The 23,517-nt window shown below is 37.6% G+C and overlaps 1 protein-coding gene across 1 annotated transcript in view; it reads right to left on the reverse strand.

The window, feature by feature from the left end:
- Positions 1 to 648: 648 nt before the first annotated feature.
- Positions 649 to 23,517, reverse strand: part of TMEFF2 (transmembrane protein with EGF like and two follistatin like domains 2) — a 225,501-nt gene continuing 202,632 nt past the window's right edge. Inside the window, exons 8-10 of the mRNA XM_046659426.1 lie at positions 6,359 to 6,482; positions 4,394 to 4,552; positions 649 to 930 (exon numbers count right to left, since the gene is read on the reverse strand). Of these exons, the coding sequence (XP_046515382.1) occupies positions 834 to 930; positions 4,394 to 4,552; positions 6,359 to 6,482 (380 nt within the window). The 3' untranslated portion in view covers positions 649 to 833. The remainder of the gene's footprint in view (positions 931 to 4,393; positions 4,553 to 6,358; positions 6,483 to 23,517) is intronic.

The following is a 23,517-nucleotide window of genomic DNA, read 5'->3' on the forward strand; positions in this document are numbered from 1 at the left end:
TCACGTTTAACGATGTTATTAAATTTTTCCCCTAGTTGTTAATTCCACTGACCTAAATGGAGAAGATTTTGTGTTCTATATTCCTAACATGTAACTTGTTCTGGACCCTTTGGATATATGCACTTCACTGGGAGATTCTAAGATGCTTCCCAAATCAAAACCAATATCTTCTTTCCTTCTCCCTTATGAGTTGTGAAACACTTTCATTCCCCTTCTTCTTTGATTTAATTTATTTGCCAGAGATTTTTCTGCTCTGGGGCTGAAGATGGAGGACCAAGGAAGAAATTTGATGAAATAGAGATGATTCAAAGATCTGAAATATTTTATCCTCACTCGATATAAAGTAAATTATTTTTTCTCCTTTCCAATAACCATCATTTCCCTCGATCTTGGAATCACTCAAAACCTAGCCACTGAGTCCTGTATAAACTAATGCTCTGTCTCAAGATCTGGAGAAAGATGAAATACTGGTACCTGTACAGATTGTACTAGCTTGATTATATTTACAGTTATGAGATACCGCAAATTTAAGAATGCCGATTTTTTCTCATCACTGAGTATTTATTATATATAACAAATACATGGGAAAGAAAAAACTATATTGTGTGATATAAATAGTTTATTTACATTACAGAAAAACATCAAGACAATGTATACTATTTCAAATATATCCATACATAATCAAATATAGCTGTAGTACATGTTTTCATTGGTGTAGATTACCACAAATGCAAGGCAACATGTGTAGATCTCTTGTCTTATTCTTTTGTCTATAATACTGTATTGTGTAGTCCAAGCTTTCGGTAGTCCGGCCACTGTGCAACATGCTCCCTTTAGATTAACCTCGTGGACGCTCTTGTTGTGTTGTCTGAACTGTAGTGCCCTGTATTTTGCTTCTGTCTGTGAATTCTGTTGCTTCTGGGACATTTCCTAGAAGGTTGGAAAGTTTACAAATCTTAGTCCAGTGCTATTCTAGAATCACAGAGTGAAGTTGTGGATTAGTCAAGTTATTAAAATATTTCAGATGAAAGAATTTATTATTAGTAGAGGCTGGGATTATTTGGGAAGAGGTTTCTTTCTTTTTTTTTTTTTTGCTTCTCCTTGCAGTTGTCTTTAAGCGTCTGTTGTGGAGGATCGAGGAACAGAGGCAGAAGCTGAAAAGGAAGTTTACCTAGTCCTCAACTGCTTACTCATTAAAGCACAAAGAATGACTCAGCACAATGCAGTCAAGCAAGTCCTGAGCTCATCTAATTTCACTTTAAAGGTCTTCAACAATTTCATATTGTAAATGTCCTAGGGGTGAATGTTGTATTGACATTTCAATGCTGCAAGTTTAAACCCTATCAAACCAGAGGATGAGCCAGCTGTTAATATCTGATATGTAGTGGAAAGGGATCTTGTTTTGTATTAGCCTAATATTATTTTTGTCCATTAATACTGTAAGCTAAAGACATAAATTGGTACCAATTATTTAGCTTCTATAAACAGCTAATATTCAGTCAGATTATCTGTAAAGCTCTGATCTTGTATCTTTTCTCTTGTAATACAAGGATGCTTTGACAATGCAAATAAGAACAACATAAAGTTCATATAAAGTCCTATTATAATATACTGTGGGGTATCAGAGAATATATATTCATATATATGTTTATAGATGAATAAATAAATATGCATAGTATGTGTGTATGTGTGTATATATATATATATATATATATAGTCTTTTCTGGGGGGGAGGTCTGTCAAAATGAACATGGAGCTGGAAGTCACATTTCCAGCAAGTGGGAGATGGAGACAAAAAGACTGAAAATCCAACTTCTCAAGATGGTAACTCTTTTCATTGCAGAACTTGTCTCTAGATGTCCATATTTTTTATGACGCACATTGTATTTAGGAGGGCAGTGGTTTAATTAAAATAGTAAAAAAAAAACAAGGAAGAGAAATTAGAAAAAAAAGAAAGTGGGAAAAAGAGAAGAGAAAGAAAAGAGGTGGAAAAGGGGAGAGATCAGGAGGGGAAGAGATTGGAAGAAAATAGGAGAGAATGAGGGACCTCAGCTCTGTGAGATTTTGTAAATCTCTTAGCAACTAGATATGTTGGAATGGGTCTTGACAGACACGTGTGGCCAGGTCGCTAGGAAGGAAAGGTTTAGGGCTGTGGGGGAGATGGCCTAAGTGGAAAGTCTAGTTTTTAAGCAGAATGTTTTCAAGTGAATGAAATGAATCCACACTGGGAATAGTGTGGTCTATTGATTAGTACGACTCCTGGAAAGGCTTTGGAAGGCTTGGATGTCCTAGGATAGCATTGAAATAATGCTAATTTAGCTCATACGCTATTTTTCCTTCTCAAAAGTAAACAGAGGATAGGGTTGGTTTTGTTTAAACATGGAAAATGAAAATGTCCATATGCCTTGATAAAATGGCTGGCTCTCATTTGGAGCTCAGTTTAGGTTGTCTTGAGCATCAGAATACACAACATCATGACCTGCCAAGGGCACTATGAGCAGTGATTAAGTGCGCAGGCTCTGACACTAGGCAGGCTGGACTCCATTTCTGCCCTTGTTGCTCAGCAGTGTAAACTCAGCAATTCGTTAACTTCTCATACCTCAGAGTCCCTATCTTAAAAATGGGGATAATTGTTTCTTCTTCATAACATTATTAAATGTATATATGTGTGCCTGTGTGTGTGTGTACACACATATATGATACATACACACACATATAGTATATACACACACAATTCCTGGTGAGGTAAGGACTCTGTGTATTCCAGTTGTGTTTATTATGTATGGAAATGGAATTGTGATTAATAACAGACCTGAAAACATCTGCTAAAGCATTTAAACTTTTGCATTTTTGTCAGTACATGAAGTAGGAAATCAAACTGTTATGAGATTATATCTATTAAATACGAATTTTGTTTTTCATGTACTGATATTCCTTAGATATTAGAAGGCTCCAGACTCTTAGAGTAATGTGGTGCAGTTTCCTGTGTTTTAGATTCTTTTCTTTTATACTCTGTATTTTTGGTTACTTGAGTTATCTTTTTGTTCCCCAGAATCTATTTTAATATAATCCATTGACTCACTTGGCATCTAAACGTGAGAGTCGAGTTGATGAACTCAACTTGGCTTAGAGCAGCACAAAGCTCCAGTCAATGATCTACCCTTAAGCCTTTCTGCCAGGCAAGGATTTATGAACCATATTTTGTCTCTTTCAAGAGCAAATGCCACACTTGTCCTTAAAGAAGATAGTGCAATACAGATACTGAGATATATTATGGTCTTTATTTTCTAAAGATATGATACCTTCTTTTATTTTCCTGTCTTTGGAAAATAATTTTTGGGGAAACATTCTGATTTACTGTGAGCTGTACAAATGAATGGAAGTCTAAATGCCTTGTGAATTTGGCAAAGACCTTGAGAAACTTCCTTGGAACTTTTTTCTCAAGGAAAATGAAATTGGGTCAGAAAGAAGTATCTTCAATAATGCTTCTGGTTAGACAGGACAAAAATAACATGCATTTGATTTAGAATCTAATTCTTGGTTACCATGAATTTACACTCTGGTGAAGTTAAGCAAGTACCTGGCCCCACTCCTTTACTCCAAGTCCAATGTCAGACATCACTGACTAGTCTTGGTTTTGTTTCCTGTTGAAAGTGGATGAGATCTCTGTATCTCTGTCTACCTAGCTCTCCAGGCAACAATGACCATTTGGATTGTTCTTGGGGTTTGATATAAAAGCTGATTGTGAGATTCGTTGTATGTTTCCATATATCAAAGGTTTTAATGGTCTATAACATAATCTTTCTTGTTCTAACTATTTTCTTTGAATTTTGTGATTAAAAGCTATTTTGTCAACTTAAGATAAAAATGCATTTGCTGTTTTTATCAAATATGTTAAAAATGATTATATCTGAGAGTTATACTTGGAAACATACGTACCATAAATGAGAGCTGTAACAATACTTTTCTAGGCCTTATATAGAATCTGTTCTGACCTCATTTGGCATACTGATCTGGGTAAATAAGAAACACTGTTATTTAAATAGTCTGTTAGAAGTTTGAATGAAGACTGACTTTTCATAGTTAAAAGAGAGAAGCATATTTAAACAAAGACTGGCATTATATACTAGAAATAAAAAAAAAAGACCTTCGCTTAGAAAATAAATAATCCCCATCATAATGCAAAAATAAGGAAAATAATTTGTTCCACTCCAGCATGAAAATCAATGTCTTTTCATTTGGCTATTCAAATGCTGTTATGATGAGGAAATAGGACTCCAGAGAATGGATGGTTGCAGAGTCCATGAAAGGACTCATAATTAGAGTGATCTGATTAAGACAAGGAGGAATAAAATCTCCCTTTATTTGAATGGCCTTGAGTATCGTTACTGACCTTGTGATACAGAGGACCACCACACAGATGACAGCAATCTGGATCGTTCCAATCACCGCTGCGATTAAGACGTACTGAAATCGTACAGGGCCGGGGACAACGTAGAGAACACTGTAGTCCTTTTTTTCACAGTGTTGGCCAGTATAGCCAGCATCACACCTGCAAGAAATTATAGTGTCCAGTTACCTGTAGCTGCTGGATCCATTTTTGTAGGTGGCCGACAGGCATTTATGTTCATGATGACATTAGCGCTTTTTGTCTCCCTCTCTAAAAAAATGGTGCTTTGTAGATATGGTTCTCAACTACTTATTTTCAACATGACATCTTTGTGTTTTTGGTTTTGAAGATATGTGGGTTCTTTTTATACTTATAATAATGAATTCTGAAGATTGGAGGATTGGTAGATAATTTGTGATGATAATACAGGGACAACAGATGTCCAGGGATAATTTTCTCTCTGTTTTTTTCAGGTGAGCTTTACATTTTATTTAACTTGCTGTTTAATCAACCTAAGTCAACGAGATTATTTGAGAAAAGGTTTGTTTCTGATGACATGGGTAATTAAAAAATAGGGCTATGTATTTATTTAGTTTGGGATAAAGCCTTCTTTATGTTACCATTAGAATAATTGTTGAAAAATATTAGGGCCAGAGGTACAATAAGAGTAATTTCTTTGATTATTATGGTCATAAAGTCTTCTGCTTATGTTAGAGAGTTAAATTTCAGAAGAAAAAAGTAATTATGATGAAGGCAACCCTGTTCTGTAAAACAAGCCCATGTGCTATCCATCTGAGAAGCAACGCTACCTCTCACTCAATCAACCTTCACCAGAAAGCTCAGGGAAACAATCTGCGTGTTAAGATTGACATTTGACAATGAAATGAGAAAACAGCTCACGTAAAAACAATACTAATGGGGAGCTACTTGTCATTGACTTTGTGCAACTATTTGGGTACTTCACTTTGAATTCCTGGTCAGTACATCCTGGGCTGTTTCCTCTCTGCATCAGAAGGGTTTAATGATGGGGACTCTGCTGAGGATGACATGGCAGCAGAAGCAACTTCCCAATTATGTTCCCTCTGCCTGACTTCACTGGAAGGCAGGTGCTAGTATATTCAGTGAAGGAAAACATGAAAGGAAGCCAGTTCTTGAGGAGAGAGGGAGAGAGAGAGGGAAAGAGAGAGAGAGACAGAAGAGAGAAAGACAGAGAAAGGGAGAAACCCCTTTCAATGTATAGCAACACACAACCTATTTCATCATACGCCACTTGTATATTCCTTTAATAAAAACACATTCGTTTTTCCACTTTGGCTTTACCATCTCTGAAATAATTATGTTCTACCATGAATATTCAGCAGATATTTATATTTATTAACTAAATCCAGGCAAGCAATTTCTTTGTGTCTCAATTGAGTTTGAAACTGTAGAGGTGTAGCTAATAATCTCACTATACAAGTCACATGGATAGCAGATCGACAGAAAAGAGTGTGCGCCTAGCAACACCAAGACTGATCATATTTATGAGAAGACCTGAAGGATTTTGAAAAGGTGACCTCCCCAAAGCAACTATGTTATCTAATGGACAGAAAGGCCTCATCCATTCATTTGTTTGAGAAATATTTACTGAGCACCTGATATGTGCAAAGTGTGTTCTGTGCTTAGGGGAAAGTGGTGAATAAAACAGAGGCGCCTGTGTCTTTAAGGAGCTTGTGATGCCCAAAGCACAATTTCAAATTATACTAGAAAAGTATACATAATAATGTGTTGCATAGTACTTGGGTGTGTAAGGCACACACATTTTGTGATTTGCTAGTGGGGGTGTGTGTGTGTAGGAGAAGCAGAGAAAAGTTTTGCTGCTGATCACTCATTCAGGCAGAATGCCATCCAACTCTCCGTAAACATCCAGAATTTAGTTTTCACATTTTTACTTTATACATTTTAAAAGCTAAAGGGTGAAAATATTACCTGCAAGATGGCTCCTGCATATTGATAGAATGTTCACACTTTCCGTGCATGCAGAAGCCGTTGTAATGTTCTGGGCAAGGTATGTGGTGTTCTCTGGCACTTTCTTCTAATTTGTTAGCATTCTCTGTGAACATAGATAAAAGCAAGCACCCCTTGTAAATACTTTCTTAGCCTGGTAAGATCAACCAGTACATTAAGAAGCAAAGTACAGTAGGCAAAGATATTTTAAAAGGGCAAGAACTAAAAGGCCATGTTTCAGAAGAAAGAGGGAGACGGCACTGAAAGACAGACGTCGTTACAATTGTGTTTTAGAGATGAAACTGCAAAATTACCCAGGGCTTTTCATGCTTTTATGCAATTTCCTACATCTTTAACAGCCAGTGGTGTTTCTACGAGTTGTCAGAGAGCTTTAATTTTCCTTGTGTAAAGACCATACATTGATCATAAAATAATTCAAGAAGTAATTTCCTATTTTTTGAAATTCAAAGCCCAGCATAATGTCCCTAAAAGTAAATTGCTGCAATACCTTGATACTTGCTCAATGTGGGAGCTTAAAAGTTAAAATACGGCAGCGTTCAATTGTTAAACAGACGTTTTCCAAAACTAAATGCAAATTTCAACAAATGTATTCTTTCAGGCTTTTTTCATCTACTGTGAACATGAATTTTACTAGCATCCATACATTTTCTTATTGCCAAAATAAAGCTATTGAAGGAGCAAATGTTACTTCATAATCACTTATGTAGACACTAACACAGTACATACAGGACGCTATAAGTGTATTCTAATGCATAATATTTGGTCGATGTTAATAATGCTATGTGAAATTTAAACTTATGATAAGGAAAAAACTTATGTTCTAAAATGAACCCTTTCGTCTGTCATTAACAAGTTTCATTTGTTTTCTTATGTTTCTATGAAGATATTAAAATATTTTTTATGATCTTTTTTAGTCTAAAAATATTTGCTTCATATTTGTAATGCCATCTCCAAGAGGTCTTTTGATTCTTTATGTTCATTTTATAATATAAAGTTTTGCCTTTTCTGAGTGTCTTCTATAATCTGGGATGTCCTTTAAAACTCCTCTCCAAACACATGAGAAATATAACTTTCTTGACTTCAATCTAAAGATGCTCTTCAACACCACCGTAATTGGTCAGCAGTAACGGAAGACTGAGAATGAATTACTCTTTTAATGAAATAGATTATTTCTAGATAAGGCTACAGTTTTTTATTATTGTGCATCCCTTATCATTTTTACTGGCTGTCACGGATGATGAGCATATTCATCAGGAGAAAAAAACACACTTTTGGTATTACTGAATCAGACAAATGTATTACTTATGTTGAAGCAGAACGGTAACATATTTATATATTTTAAGATCTAGGTGTCATCTGCAAAACATTAAAGCTTGGTAAATTGTTAAATATGTTAAGTGCTTTCTGTGTAGAGATATTTATATACATTGCTATGATGGATAATATTTTAGATTACATATCCAAATTAATATAGGATTCATCATCAGTATGCTAGAGAAACTGGAAATGGCATTGAAATCATTCATTGATTCTATATCTGTGTCTTTTTACCAATTTAGGTGATTTTTTGTTTGCATTATACTATTTCTATTTTGCTAATTCCCGTTAAACTGAAGGAATCACTTCCATGGAAAAGACCGAGAATATACAGAACCTTCTCTTTCAGTTTCTCCTGTTCTTCAAAGCTACTTTGGAATTTTGTGGCATAGTCATTTTGGTAACAAACTGCCCCTGCAGTGAGCAAACACAGCAAAACTGAAATGGATAATGTAGGGTGAAATTGCCAATATGGGAATATGTGACCAAAATGGGCCACCACGGTATTTCGATGCACCTCGAGAGGCTTGTGGTCATTCATGAATCCATGGAGAAGGCTGGGCTCATCCTGTGCCAGGGCCAGGGGGCTGCAAGCTAGAGTGGTCAAACCGTGCACCTGCTGGTTAAAGGCACACTTTAGCAGTGGGTTTTGCTGGCCCCACTGTTGATGTAATGAACCAGCACTGATTTTCACTCTTGTTTCTGGATCTTCTCCCCATAACAAGCTATTCAACACTTGTATTTAGTGTTCGTTAGTAACCCTTCAGTGCTTCTGGACACCTGCATGCAGGAGAATTTCCTGTAACTTCCCTACATTTCAGCTATAAACTATGATAGTGTTTTTAAAACACATCTTATTAGGGGCTATTTTTTTTCTTTCTGTCAGTTGCAAAAGAAGATAAAGAATTTTCTTAACTCAAAATCTAGCTTTTAGGCTATTTCATTTTTAACTCTGTTCCTCGCTCCATACTGTTTGTTTCTGGATTTGTACCACATCCACAATTATGAACTGAAGTCCAAGGGCAAAATAAGAGCTTGTTTGAGTGAGGTTGTTGTCTTAGTATGACAAGAGCTGTGTATTTTCACCAAGCTCATTCTCCAGACATGGTGATCACATGGGAGGGGAATAGTTTCCATCATAAAATCTGCTAATTAGTTTACTCCATTCCTTATAAGCTTAGGGTGCTCTGTCCATAGGATATTGTCAAATAAGAAAGTAGAGAGATTGGAAATAAATGAGTAGAAGAAATGATTGCTGGGCAAGAAAATGAGGACTCATCAATACATGTCAGCAAATTTATAGTCAATCCAACGAAGTAAACCAGTTGATTGAAAACCTGAATATATAACCACTTCTAGTAATGCAATAGACATATTTAGAAATGAGATTTAAGTATATTAAGAAGAGTAGAGACACAGAAATCTAATATCCCAACCAAATATGCGTATGGACCATAGTGAAGATTTGTGATTCTGATGTTTACGCATAGGGACTCAAGCAACAATAAAGCATTTAAAGATTTAAAATCATATAAGAATGATACTTTGGAAGTCTGTATGTTCTCTCCAGTGGCTGATGATGTAGACAACAATTTCTCTGTCCTCCATTTAAAAAGAGGTTTAATGTAAAGGTTGTGCTCTTTCTTTTGAGAGAGATGCTGATGATGGTAGAAACTCTTCATATCTTTGTTTAAAATCCTCTACCAGTTTCCTGTTCAAATGTTTACAGATGGTTTGTTCTGAAAGAGATCTCGACCCTTTTAAGAAATAATTCCTGGTATAATCTGGGTTATTTGCAGCAGAGCTAACAGGGCTGCATGCCTATTACTAGTCAACACTCCAGTCAAGAGCTATAAAAGCACATTGCTCTAAAGCACAGCTACAGGTATTGTGTCTGTCCTAGTGATTTCAGGAAAAGAGACAGAGAGGGCTGAAGAGAGAGAAGGAATGGTGAATGGCAAGGCCTTACCTCACCATAAGGTAAGTAGAAAGGAAATAGAGCCAGGCAGAGGCGTTCAGAGAGTTAAATCAATAGAGCCAGAGTGGGGTGTATGTGTGTGTGTTTACCATTATTCCTGCCTTCTTCTCCCCAAAAAGCTGGAAATAAGATGTCATTCAGAGAATTAATCTATTAAAGTAACACATCATGGGTCAAGGCAGAAATAAACTATTCGTATATCTGAAGAAAGAATGTTTCCCTTTGGACAAGGGTCAGAGCTTGGCAAAAAGAGCATCTGCAAGTCAAGTTGTGTCACCTATTCAAGTGCTCCCCAGAGTGGTGTGCCTCGAGGAGCCAAGTGAAACTAGGAAACCCAGAGTCCCAGTTGCAGAGATGGATGCACTCGGCTATCAGCGTCTGATGCTGTTAAATATTCACTCAGTCGGCCCATTTCTCTTGTTCTCCTGCTTTGCTCTCTAAACAGTCTTAAGTAATTTCACTTCTATGCAAGCCTCCTCATTGGGAATGGCTTTGACAGTGTCACCTGAATATCATATCCCTCTGACAGTTATCTATTTTGTTTGAGGGAATTGACAGGTTTTGAGTTTCTATGCCCTTTTTTGGGCACAAATCAGCCTTCTTTAGCCCACCCACTTCTGAGATTTTCTATGATCAAATTTCTGCGCCTACAGGCTAGAGGTCCAGACCCTACCCATAATGCACTACAGTCTCAGAGGCTGTTTGGGCATTGGTTGGATGATATTTCTCTGGAGATACCCCTATTTTGCTTTCATCAGGCTTTTCTTTCGAATATAAACAAATCCTTTAGACCACTGATTACCCAGGAAGGTCTGAGAGAAAGTTGGAAAGATCCTAAACTAGAAGTATCATCAAGATTTAGTGGATGTCTTGGAGAGGCGGATTCCTACTACATATTTTTAAGCAACTAGAGTTGTTCAATAGGGGGATGAGTCGTATAGTGAAAGAGTGAGTTTCTGGTGGTGTTAAAAAGGAGCTGTGCTTCCATCGCTCAGATGTTGTAGATTGTTACTTTGTGGTGGATCAGATTATTTCAGACCTCTAGGTTCTTTGAACTCTAATATTTACTTCTATTGCTAATATTTATTATAAGATTATTTTTGATACTCTGGGAAAAATAAGTGGAGAAATAGGGATATTATTCAGATACAGTAGATGAAGGAAATCACTTTGCCTTAATTATTGGGAATTCTACTTTTTCAAAGAGTGTAAAATGTCTTAAATATTTACTATGTCTACAAATCAGACCTAGCATAATGTGATCTTCATTATGTATTGTCTTCCTTGTGGGGAATAATATGTTTTTGGATCAAAATTCAATTTTTTTTTCCTGAGGATTCTCCCTCTGCTAACATCTGCTGCCAATCTCCCTCTTTTTGTATGTGAGCCACTGCCACAGCATGGCCACTGAGAGACAAGTGGTGTAGGTCTGTGACTGAGAACCACGCCTGGGAACCAAACCTGGGCCACCAAAGTGGAACACACTGAACTTAACCACCAGGCTACCGAAGCTGGCCCTAAATTCAATTTTTAACATCATGCTTTAACATCACAAATTATCTTGACCAGCTCATACTGATAAGTTGTACAGTTTGGTTTATTATCTTTTCAACTGTCTTTTCCTGTGGGCACACAAAAGGTGCCACACTTTTCCAGCAAACTAAAAATTTCCACTTTGAATGTATTTCTATAACACTTCTATTTTTTTATGTTTAATAACAGTACAAAGAAACCCAGCACTGGGGGGTTCATACTTGCACACCTGTGGTGATCACTTGATTTTACCCTTCAACTACTACTGCCATATCTCCAAAGCAATTTGGAAATAATCTTATTTAACCAACTAGGAAAAGACCTACCTTTCTTTCTATTATATTTATATTGTGCCTGGGACAGAAATAAATTCTGAATTTAGAAGTAAAGTCATGATTGTCCCTGTTGTTGATTAGAGCTGGTTTCAAAGAATATATATAATTCTTCTGATTCCCTCTCCTTATCTTATCGAGTATGAACATGTGAGGTGGTAGCAAAGCCTCATATCTAGCTTGAATTGCAATCGAAGTTTTTTAAAGACCGGAAAAGCATCCTATTGAATGGGTTCTGAATGTAATGCAATATGTGTTCTCACAACTGAACCAGTTCCATAAGAGCCTCACCTGCTGTTATAGTTTCTTCGAGGCACAGATGAGCAGATGAGAAGAGTCTCTCCTTTTTTAAGCCTCTAGGACAGAGACTCAAATGAGAATGCTAGATAAAAGTGACAGCCTAGTGCAAGGGACATGGAGGCGTTTAAGGACACAGTTGATACTCAAGTTTTGTAAAGAGCAGAGACCCAGTCACAACATTCCTAGTTATTTAAGCTCTGTTAAGATTTAGAAAGATAACTTCAAAACAGAGACCAAGTCCTTCAAATGCTACAAATTCAACATTTTTTCTGCAAGTTGAACATTATCCTATTTTTTCAGAAGAGCAATTAAAACTATGTGGACCCAAAATTTTGCCAATTAGGCAGTGGTATGGGTTGGGAGCAGGATGGATGGGGATGGAGAGAAATTCTTTCTTATCTCACCATCGATCAGGCACTAATATAAAATGTGAAATGTGATTATCCATCTCACCACTTGCGTGCATAAATATTTTTATTGGACATAAAATTAAAATAAACTGGAAGAAAACTAATTTTCATGTTACTACATTCTCAGGCAGGGCCCTAATGATATTATTCAAGAATTGCCTGAATTTAAATTGAAAAAAGTACCAGCATCCGAAATAGCTATAGTAATCTGGGGACCGGAGTGATGGAAATGAAACAATACTGGATGATTATTTACATGGGCTTTTGTTATCTCAGTTTCTACTGGTAATATATTTACATAGATAAAGCCGAGAAATCTGTGAAATCTTGGGAGAGAAACTTGTATGTAACACTTTAACTTACAAAATCCAAATACAATTATTATAATTCAAGGATTTGGCATAACAAGGCTCACACAGATTTAGCTAGAAATTCTAGACTCCCAACAAATAAAGAAAATATTCTTTTCTGTTTATTATTAAAAGCCAAATAAGCAGATCTTCAGCCTTTTGCTCTATCCTCTGACTTAGAACCGCCCTGCCTGGCTTGAGATGGCAGAGCCCTCAAGAGTAAAGAGAGCAAGCTACTGGGAGAAACTGTACTCTTCCTCAAATGGTCCTTTTTGAACTTCACCATTCAGTCAAGAGCCTATTAACTCTCAGCAAGTGAGTAACTCCTATAGGTTTAGAGGATTTAGCTTGAAGACCTTTTAAAAATATAGTATTTTATGGAACTTTAGAGTCTTTGACAACACTTCGTAAATATCAGGCCTTGGGAAGAGGTAGGGAGTCTCGAGCTGGAGTTGCCTTAAGCTTATCTGTGGCAATTTGCTGCCGCTCTCCCCACTGAGCTCTGGCTGCAGCAGCCTTTCTCACTTGAAAGCTACTCTTCAAAGGCAAAGTTTACTATAAACCTTAGAGAAAGAAAAAAATTATGGGAAGTCATTTTATGCCAAGGATATTCCGCTCCCCTTCTTTCTTTTGTCTTGCACTAAATTTATGCATTTCTGGCCAAATTTCTTTGATTAGTGGCTAATCTGGGCATATTTTCTCAGTGAGCTTCTTTGGTGGCAGTACTGAAAATGACGACCAAGTGACGAGAGTCCAGGTTCTGTCCACTTTCACCTTCTGGGCTATGTCAAGCTCTTTTCCCCTCCACAGGCTGCATATGCAGAAATGGATAAACTGTTCAGATAAACCTTCTCAGGTGACCGATTTGTTTTCCTCTGTGATCCTGAAGTTACTAGTCAGCAGAGAGTGTGGGGGATTTACACTGGAGCATAGGCTGGAGCAAACACAGTAGAAACATCGGTTTTAATAATGTAGACAGGACAAAAAACGTGACTTTCAGTCATTTGTTATACATGTATTTCTTGAGTACCCTCCTTGTGTCTGTCACTGTGCTGTGGACTGTGTATGAGACACTGTTTATCTATTGGTTGTTTCCCATGATTTTGCTTGTTGTCTTCTAAACCCTCCCAAGGAAACAGATTCTCAAGACATAATAATAGTAAACATATCTACAATTACTTGCGAATCTACAACATGCCCTTCAAGGTAGATTTATAAAAATCCCATTTTGTATAACTGAGGAAACTTAAGTTCACACAGGTTTAATTACCTGTCTTAGAAATATACACAATTGATAAGTAGAACTGGGTCAAACCCAGGGCTCTTTGCAGTGTAACAGGCAGACCACACAGTTAAGAACTTATCAAAACACAAGACAACATCTGGCCTCCATTTCTTACTTATTATTTGCCCTTTATGATGCCTGGCTCTTTAACCCACCTGGATCCTACCGCTGCTCTGAAACCAATTCTTTTCTTTTTTCTTCCTTCTCCCCTTGGGAGAGATATCTTGTCTAAGGCCAAGCCATCATGAATCTCAACCTCTCCATCCTCCTCAAGGGCTCTCTCCATCAATTACCTCCTTTCTCTCCTGTAGCTTCACCTCTTCTTCATTCTTTGCTTCCTGCCATCAGCATTTAAACATTTTGTGTGTGTTCCTTCTTAAAATAAAAGTTTATAGACCACTCTCAATCCATGTCCCTTGATGGACTTCTTGTCTCCTTTCTCCTCTTTACACTTAAACTTCTTAAAAGTGTTGTCTCCTCTTCTGTTCTTCACTTCCTGCACTAACTCCCATTCACTCTTTAACCCACCACTCTCTGGCCACCCCTTCAGAGAAACTGCTAAGACCAAGCTCAATCAACAACATCTTTGTTGCTAAAACGAGTATCTCTTCTCAGACATCAACTGTCAACCGTCCCAATCTCAGTAACTGATACTGCTGACCACTTCCTTCTTTGTGAAGTCTTCTCTTCCCTTGGTTTCCAGATCACTGACCTCTTGTTTTTTCAGTTGTTCCTTCATAGTCTATTTTGTAGGCTCTTGGTTTGCAACTGATTCTTTAAGAGTGAATGCTTTCCTAAAATTCTTTTCTTTTTATACTTTAAATATTCCCCCTGAGGGACGTCGTACTCACTCAATGCTTCTACTGTCACCTAAATGCCTCTGATTTCCAAATTTGGATTAGCCAACACAGATCACGTTTTTATAGGTGATGACACTTTCATAGAGTTTCATATCCACATATCAAAGTGCGTAGGATCGCTCAGACACCTCAAACTCATCAGCCTCTTCTCCCACTTCCTTCCCCTTCTTATCCCAGGCATATTCATCTACTCATTGACCCAAATCAGAAATCTCGGTTTCGCTTTCAAATTGTGATTGAGTAAATCATCAATCCTATAATTTCTACTTAAGTATCTACCCAATTTTTTCATTTTCTGCATTTCTACTGCTACTCCCTGAGATCAGACCATCACTGTCTCTCAGCTAGTCTCCAATCTTGCCTCTCCAAATCGATTTTCCACACTAGAGCCAGAGTAATCTTTCTAAAAGAAAAATATGAGTGCATGATGGCACTGATTAAAACCCCAAAAGAAACAATTCTTGTTATTCCTTATTATTCCGCCAATGAATTAAATTTTTAAATCACTTAGAAGGCCATTCAGAATCTGGTCCCAGCTTCTCCATTCTCACTTCTTGTAATTCTCTGGTATCCTCCTACACTCATCAAATGAAATTTCTCTCTGCCCTCTAGGACTTTCCATATGCCATTCTCTTTGTCTGGTATGCTCATTACCCCTCTTTGTATCATCTACCCAACTCCTACTCATCATCAGGTCTCATCACTGACATTACTTCCTCTAAGAAGCTTCTGTAATGTTCTCCCTGCCCACTCAGTCTGGGCTTACGGCCTCTCTTACTTAAAACCACTCCTCTCTCCTAGCACTTTTCACTCCAAATATTCTTTGTTGTTTATTTGTCTGTGTGACACAGTAGTTCATAAACTCTTTGTTAAAGGCAAGTATTAGATCTGCCTTATTTATTTATTTGCTGTTGTTGTCTCTGCACCTAGCACAGACCATAGCACAGAAAGGATAATGAACATGTAGTTTTTTAAATAAAAGAAGGTTTCCCCACTGACACAGTTGCCCAGCCTGGAGAAGCTGCAGAACAATATCCAGAAGTTATACCAGTAGAAAAAGGATCTTAACATTGTGTCATGGAAACAGCTTTTTGTCACGTGAGGGTGGCATCAGAAAATAACCTAAAGGAGAGCGAGAAGTGCCTATGAAACAATGTCTGCTGTGGGGGCTACAGACCCTGCAGAAAAGGACCCAGAGAAAGGGACGTGTTTCTTTCTTTCTACAGCTTCTGGTGGGGCTCATGGAGAAATGTGATCATCTAGTTTTTAAAATAATATCCTCTCTGTGAACTAAGGAGGTGTGATTATAAAGCAATGATATATAATCACCTTCACTTAAAGAATGAAGAGTATGGGAAATTTAGTTCTTCTGGGTGGAAAAACTGGTATCAGCGTGCATGTCATACCTCAAAAATCACACTGGAACCACGTAAAGGCAATTCTGAATGCACAGATTCTCATTTGGCCATTCACACTGTGCCTACAGTATCGTCCGGAAGTGAGAAATGCTGGTTGAAATTTTTTAGGACAAGAAGGAAGGAAACTTTTATCAAAAAAACAAACAGAACACAGGCAAATGCATTTCAAAATAGAAACTAGGATAAGTTAATAAAACATTTTCCTTACTTGTCTGCTTCTGAATACAACTATGCATTTATTCTCATACTTAAAAATAATAGATGATAAACTCCAAAACTATGGTGCAGATACACCTGAGGACACTGCAATGAGGAAGGCTAGTGACGAGCTTGGTTTTCTGCAAGTGCACTCTAAAAAGAAGCGGAGAGCTTTTTAGTTTCCTCAACCAAGGAACAAAGGGATAGCTTTTACTCTTCAATAGACTTTTGTGAACAGAATCTCAAAGTGCTTAAGAAAAGACACTAGGAATAATGTAAAATTCTCTATGGAAACAGGTTTAAAACTGGACTTCTTTTCTGGAAAAAATAAAAAGAAATAAGTTCCATAAAATTTGTGGTAAAAGCATGTCCAATAGCTAGAAATATTATATAATGTTTAAGTGGAATGTTTGATTCTAAATATTAATAACCTGCCTAACCTAGAAATTGTAGACAGCCTTTGTCCAGCATATTATGCAATGCTAGATACCTGAATAACATTTCTAGGTACAGAACCTTAGCATTTGGATGTTACAGGATTTTAGAAGACGTTCTTGATGCTCTGACACCCTCACAGAAGTGTGTGTATATGTGTATCAGTTTTGTATAAACACAATTCTACTATGACCTCTTACAAGTGGCAACATTTAATGAGGTACATGAGTGGGTTTAGTATCCTAGAATTTCTCTTTTAAGGGCAATGCTGCTCGTTCTAGTGCAGACCACTTAAAGTGCTTGCCAAAAACAGATTTCTAGGCCTTGGTCCTGATCAACTGAATCAGAATCACCAGCTGAGGGGCCTGAAGTCTGTCTTTTTTGAGGTGTGTGTGGGGAAGACAAGCCCTGAGCTAACATCCATTGCCAATCTTTCTCTTATTGCTTGAGGAAGGTTGTCGCTGTGCTAACATCTGTGGCAATCTCCATTTTGTATGTGGGATGCTGTCGCTGGATGGCTCGATGAGTGGTGTGTGTGTCTGCTCCTGGGATCCGAACCAGCGAACCTCAGGGCACCGAAGCAGACCATGGGAACTTAACCACTAAATCTCTGGGCCAGCCCTGAAGTCTGTCTTTTTAAAAAGTACCCCTAGGGATTCTCATGCTCAGATGATTTGGAACACGATACTGCTGACCCCACCTAGCCCCTTCTCCTCATCTCTCTGTCTCTGGCCATCTGATGCTAGGTTCCCCTGCTTCCCGGTTCCTGCTTCCTTCCCCTGGTAACTACCCTCAAGCTGCCCCACCTTTCTGGTCCCAGGTCTGCTCAGCTACTCCTCTGTAAAGTACCTATCTCAGCAGCTGTTCCACGTCCATGAGTGTGTGAGCAGTGGTTGGCTCAAAGCTGCTCTTCACACACCCACCTTGGATGTGGTGAGAATCATCAGGGACCTTCAGCTCATGAAATCTTCCTTGACCTTGGCAGTCAGCCTGAACAATTCATTTCCTTTTAGAACATCTTTGCCTCTTTTGAGAACACAACACTCAAAGAATAGGCCATGTGCCTGTATCTGGGAGAGATTTCTAAATGTTGTCAAATCTCAGGTATCTTGAGACTAACTTTTTCAAACCTCTAGGCTTCCTTCATGGCTCTGTTAGATAACTAACAGAATAGCAACAAGAACTCCCGGTGTGGAAGCCAATGAGCATTCTCTTGAGTATACGAACAAATAACACAGCTGGGAAAAGGTGCAGATTATACCCTTTAGGACTGGCACAATTTTCAAAAGGGAATAAAGGCGCATTGGTCCATTGGTGATATCTTTATAAGTTCAGCTAGTCTGTAGAAAAGAGAAAGTCAAAAGAGAAGTGATGGGGGCAGGAAAGAAGACACATAGAAAGAGGAAATAAACGGAAGCAAAATCACCACTTGTGGCAGGGTGGCAACTGGGAGAGTTGAGGCCACAACAAATAGGAGGTGTTGACAGCACAAGAGAAGGGGCAGCAGAGGAGGGACATTTCTCAGTTTCATGGAGAAGGACAAACAGCCATCTGTGCTTCTAAATTTCAGGCCTTAAGGACAGAGGACATGTGCTTTAGACCAGAGTTTCCCAAGGTGACCTCTGTCAATGCCTTGCTGCTTCTGGAGCAGGCTGCATGGGAAAAAGGGGTTCTATAGTCAAACAAGTTTGGGAAAGGGCGAACTAAAAAAAGTTATATGGGTGTCTTTACTGCTGGTTTTCTGATTCTTTAAAAGGCTAACCTGCATTGTGAGATACTAAGAAAGGACACATATTATGGAGTATTCCTAAACTCATTTGTCTACGGAACCTCCCTCTTCTTTTTGGGATTATTTTGTGGGACTATTCCTCTAAACTCCATTCTGGGAAACATTGCATTAGACCACAGCATCTCCAAATTGTTCACATCACCACACACGTAGAAAATGATAATATTTGCTTTTAGGTAAAAGGAGGAGACAGCCAGGGGGCTCTAACCACCCAAGCCACCTAAGGGCTCAGGTGGATCGATGAGTGAACATACGTGTTACCCATTCATGGCACAGAAGAAAGCTTTGCACTAGATTGTACTTTCCTTTTAGGGCAGAGACCGTGTATTGTTTACCGTAATATCTCCAGCGTGTAGAACAGGGACTAGCACAAAGTGGGTGTTCAATAAGTGGCATGGATAAATGAATGAATATTACAGGCATAGGCAATATATTTGGTAGTCACGTGTACCTTGGTGTAGTGGTTTTCAAAAGATTAGTGCCTATTAGTTGTTTGCATCAAACAACCAGCTGAACTTCAGTGATGTGCCCTTAAAGGCACAGACAATCCTTACCTTAAGTGACAAGATAAGGTATAACACGGCAGAGAACTCTAATCTACTCAATGGAATGTATATTTTCAGTATGACAGGACTAGATGCACAAGTAAAAGCCATATTTGCTATACACTTTAGTCTTCTTCCATGAAAGGCAAAAGGCTGGAGGGCAAAAATGTGTTGCTAACCACAAAAGACAAGAAAGATATCTATAAAGGACTTGAAAGTGCAAGTATAGGTAATTGATGTGTTTGCACATTTCTCCTGTATGATGTCATGGCCAAAAAGAGGCAGTTAGAGAATTTACAGTGCAGATTTGGATTCATTTACGGATTTGGAGTACTGCCATATGTTGGTACCTGACCCAATTAATGTAAAGGATTTTCAGTGAAAGGGTTGGAAGTTATACCATCTCTTTTAATATTCCATGATAAGACAAAATAATTCTAAGAAACAAATGTGCTATGTGCTATGAGTATTTCTGAAAGTTTGTTTGACATTTCAAATTAGCATTCCAGATAAAATTGACAATAAAAAAGCCATGGAATTAACACTAAGACAGAATTTTGTAGTTTTGACTAAGAAGTAATTTCTGAACACAGCATAGCCCCTGAGCAGTTTATTGGCGTAGAGAAGTTATTCTGTTTTGATGATATTTCTCAATTATATCTTGGTACATGTCTGTGGCTCAAGTGTCTTTGTGTTTAAGCAGAATAAGACTGTTATTGATGGTTGTATTACTTCTTTAAATAGAACTTTTAATGATGTGTTAATCTGTCATAGATTTCCATGTGGTGTCTCCATTTAACCTGCTACAGAGACATGATAATACCAGCGAATGAGTCTTTTTCAAGACCAGATTACACTTTTTTTTATTATCAGTAAAACTGTACGTGTAAGTGATTATCTGGTAAAATAACAACCAAATATTTTATTTGTTACTGTACCGGGTTGAATAGCGTCCCTTCAAAACTCACGTCAACCCGGAACCTCAGAATGTGACTGTATTTGGAAATAAGTAATTAGTTCAAATGCGCTCATACTGGATTAAAGTGGGCCCTAACTCCAGTGACTGGTGTTCTTATTAGAAGGACACGTGAAGACACACAAGTAGAAGGTCAAGTGAAGACGGAGGCAGAGATTGGAGCTGTGCTGCTGCAAGCCAAGAATGCAGGAGCCACCAGAAGCCGCAAGAGGAAAGGAAGGATTTTCCTTTTGAGCCTTTGGAGGGAGTGTGGCCCTGCTGTCACCCTAATTTCAGACGCTTAGCCTCCAGAACTGTGAGATGCTAAGTTTCTGCTGTTTTAAGTCACCCGCTTTCTGCCAATGTGCTTGGCAGCCTTGCAAACTAATACAGTTACCATTTAGCAACCAAACTCTTACATTGATGAAATATACCTTTTACTAGCCCATATGGAATCAACGAAAATGACCTGAAGGATTGGTTTCAGCTAATGTGTGACCTGGACAGTCTTGGTTTACATTTATTTTCCTAGTGTAATTATTAATAGTGATTTTTCACTCCTAAAAGTTTTCTAGTTTGGATGATAAATTATATGACCACCTTAGGTTAAGCTTATGTTGAAATATCTGTGGTTCCTTGCATTTGCAACACAAAAATTATGTTTTGAAGGTGCTGATGTGTCAAAGGATGCTAACAACCACAGTAAAGAAGAATTTTTGAGATGATAAGAAAACTTTATGGAAAGGGCTGCATTCGTTTTTGATTCATTAATTCGTCTTATAGGAAAGGCAGTTACTTTACATGTTCATTTTGTCATATAACAGATGATGCTGCATTTCATCTTTATTAGAAAGAAGCAAATGACCAAGAAGCAAAGTGACGTTAATAACCTTTTCAACAAAAAGATTCCAGGTCACATCTGAGGCATGATTTCTACCTTATCTCTATCTACATTTTCAGAATGTCTGAATAACTGATTTTCTTATGCAATTCTGACTCATTAAGAAAATGCTAGATTTTATTTAGCATCTTTTATTTAAGAAGGATGGATGTTTAGGGTACTCCATTATGAAAATTTGAACATTAAATGTTCTTGTATTTGAAATGTTATCCTTTGGTTAAGCGCAAATCTTTTTAATCTGGGACAATTCTTTCCCCTAAGTATTCTAAATAGCTATGAGTTCACTCTCTCTTTCTTTTTTTTCTTTCCAGTTTTGAACAAATTGATTTACTTCTGGCACTTCCTTAATTTCTAGTCAGTGATACCCCTGAGTGTAAAAAACTGCTCTAGAAATAGTGAAGGATGAGGTGTAGGTCTTAACAGTTTCCACTTGGACAACATTTAGGGCTTGGAATTAGTTATTAACTAAATGGTACTTTGTGGTCTCGTAGTGTTAGTTTACCTTTTAACAGGTCTAACACACTCTCAGTATATAATTTACACTCTCCAAGTACACAGTTAACCACTCAAGAAGTCAATAGGGGTTATAAGACGTGTACAAATTTGAATTTGGAGAGAGGCAAACACCTATTTTATCCATTAGATATAAAACAGCTGACATTTAGAATTGGGGCTTACAGGGAACCATTTATTTTGAAATAGAAAAAGCACAAAATGGCTATGTCCAGAGATGGGAGTGAAGTATGACACAGATAATTCAAACAATTTTTCATTTTTGCCATCATTATTGCTGTCAATCTCAACCCACAAGTTTTGGATCTTGGCATGTGACCACGGAGCCCTTTGGATCCAGAGAAGGTAAGAAATATTTTCTCTTATGAGGTTTTGAAATTTTCTAGACTTCAGTCCTACCTGTACCTAGTTAACTCATCAATTTATTCGTTCACTTTAAAAATATTGGTCGATCTCATCCTCTGTACCAAATATTTGCGGGTACAGGGTGTAGAGTGATGAATTAAGCAGATGAAGCTTCTCTCCTGAAGAGCATACATATTAGAGAGTCAGACAGGCAATATACAAAATCACAAACAAACAAAAACCTAACATTGAAATTAAAAATGTTACAGGGAAAAGTATGGTGTTCAGATATGGAAGAGTAGGTGGGAGACCTGTTTTAGAGAGGTGAGGGAAGCGTATTGAGGAAGGAAGGCTGAGAAAGAGGGGGCCAGGTGAAGAGCTTGGGAAGAGCCCCTGCCTGAGTGAATGGAACAAATGGAAAAAGACTCTAATGTAGGAGAGAGATGTTGCAGGAGCCAGCATTGTGGCTAGAACAGAGGGTGCCAGTGGTAGTAAAGAGAGGGCCAAAATGAATTGGAGAGACCAGTGAGATCTTCCCTGTGTGAAACTTTACATGCCATGGTAAGGAGTATCAAGTTAATTTAAAGTGCAATGGGAAACCATTTGAGCAGTTTCAAGCAGATCTGACTGGTATGGAAAATAGATCATTGAGGGAAACAGAGGGAGCAGGGAGAATAAATCAGAGATCATTTGGCACTGTGGGTGAAAGACCACATCCAAGTCTTGGACTTTGGTAGTAGGAATGGAGAGAGGAAAAAAAATACTTCTATTCCACATATATCTTTGATGTGGACTGAATATGACTTGTTTATGTGTTGGAAAATGGGAGAGATGAATCAAAGATGACTAGAGTTTTGGCTTGAACATCTGGGTAGTGCTATTTTGTATAATGGGGAAGACTGGAGGAGGAGCAATTAAGCTCTGATGTATAAACATGACAGATCTCTGATTATGATTTTTGAAACTGCATTGAAAATTCTATGTTTATGTTTGAGTATGTCTACAATAGAACTGATGTGAACTGGAAGGAATTCAGAGTTTAGTAGGGAAGTTATTAGGGGTTAAATGCCTATTAATAATATTAAGTAAAGTGATTATTATATGCAAATCTTCTACATGATATCTAAAGTAGGAAGAAGGACATTTATAATGGTCTACAAGGGATGTTGAGATGTAAATTTAAAGGCAAGATAAGATATATCATGAAATGAAAGGGAAAAATTAGACTCTGAAGAAACAGAGTGAGGAATGCTTTTAAGCAAAGCATTCTTTTCTCGTTTTGAAAAAATCACCACAAGAAAATGAGTTATTTAAAGATAAGAAGTTTGTAGATTTGCCCTCTTCAATTTCCATTATATAGCATTGGTCTTATTTTGGCCAAAAGATTATTAAATTACATTATTATTTTACTCTGTTTAATGATGTACATTTTTCAAAGTTATTCTGTAGCTATTATTTTATTTGAGACTGCAACACCCCTAAATGTTAGCTAAGTTTTAGAATATGAATGTGTGTGTGTGTGTATTTTTTTTCTTGAGACATTAGAAGGTGGAGGCCAGAAATATTCAATTATTCCCCAATGTCACACAGTGAGTTAAAGGCAGAATACTTGCTCCAGAAGCCATGAGTTCTCATTTTCTAAATAAATGTTTTGTT

This window comes from Equus quagga, chromosome 4 (genome assembly GCF_021613505.1).
Source record: "Equus quagga isolate Etosha38 chromosome 4, UCLA_HA_Equagga_1.0, whole genome shotgun sequence".
NCBI lineage: Eukaryota > Metazoa > Chordata > Mammalia > Perissodactyla > Equidae > Equus > Equus quagga.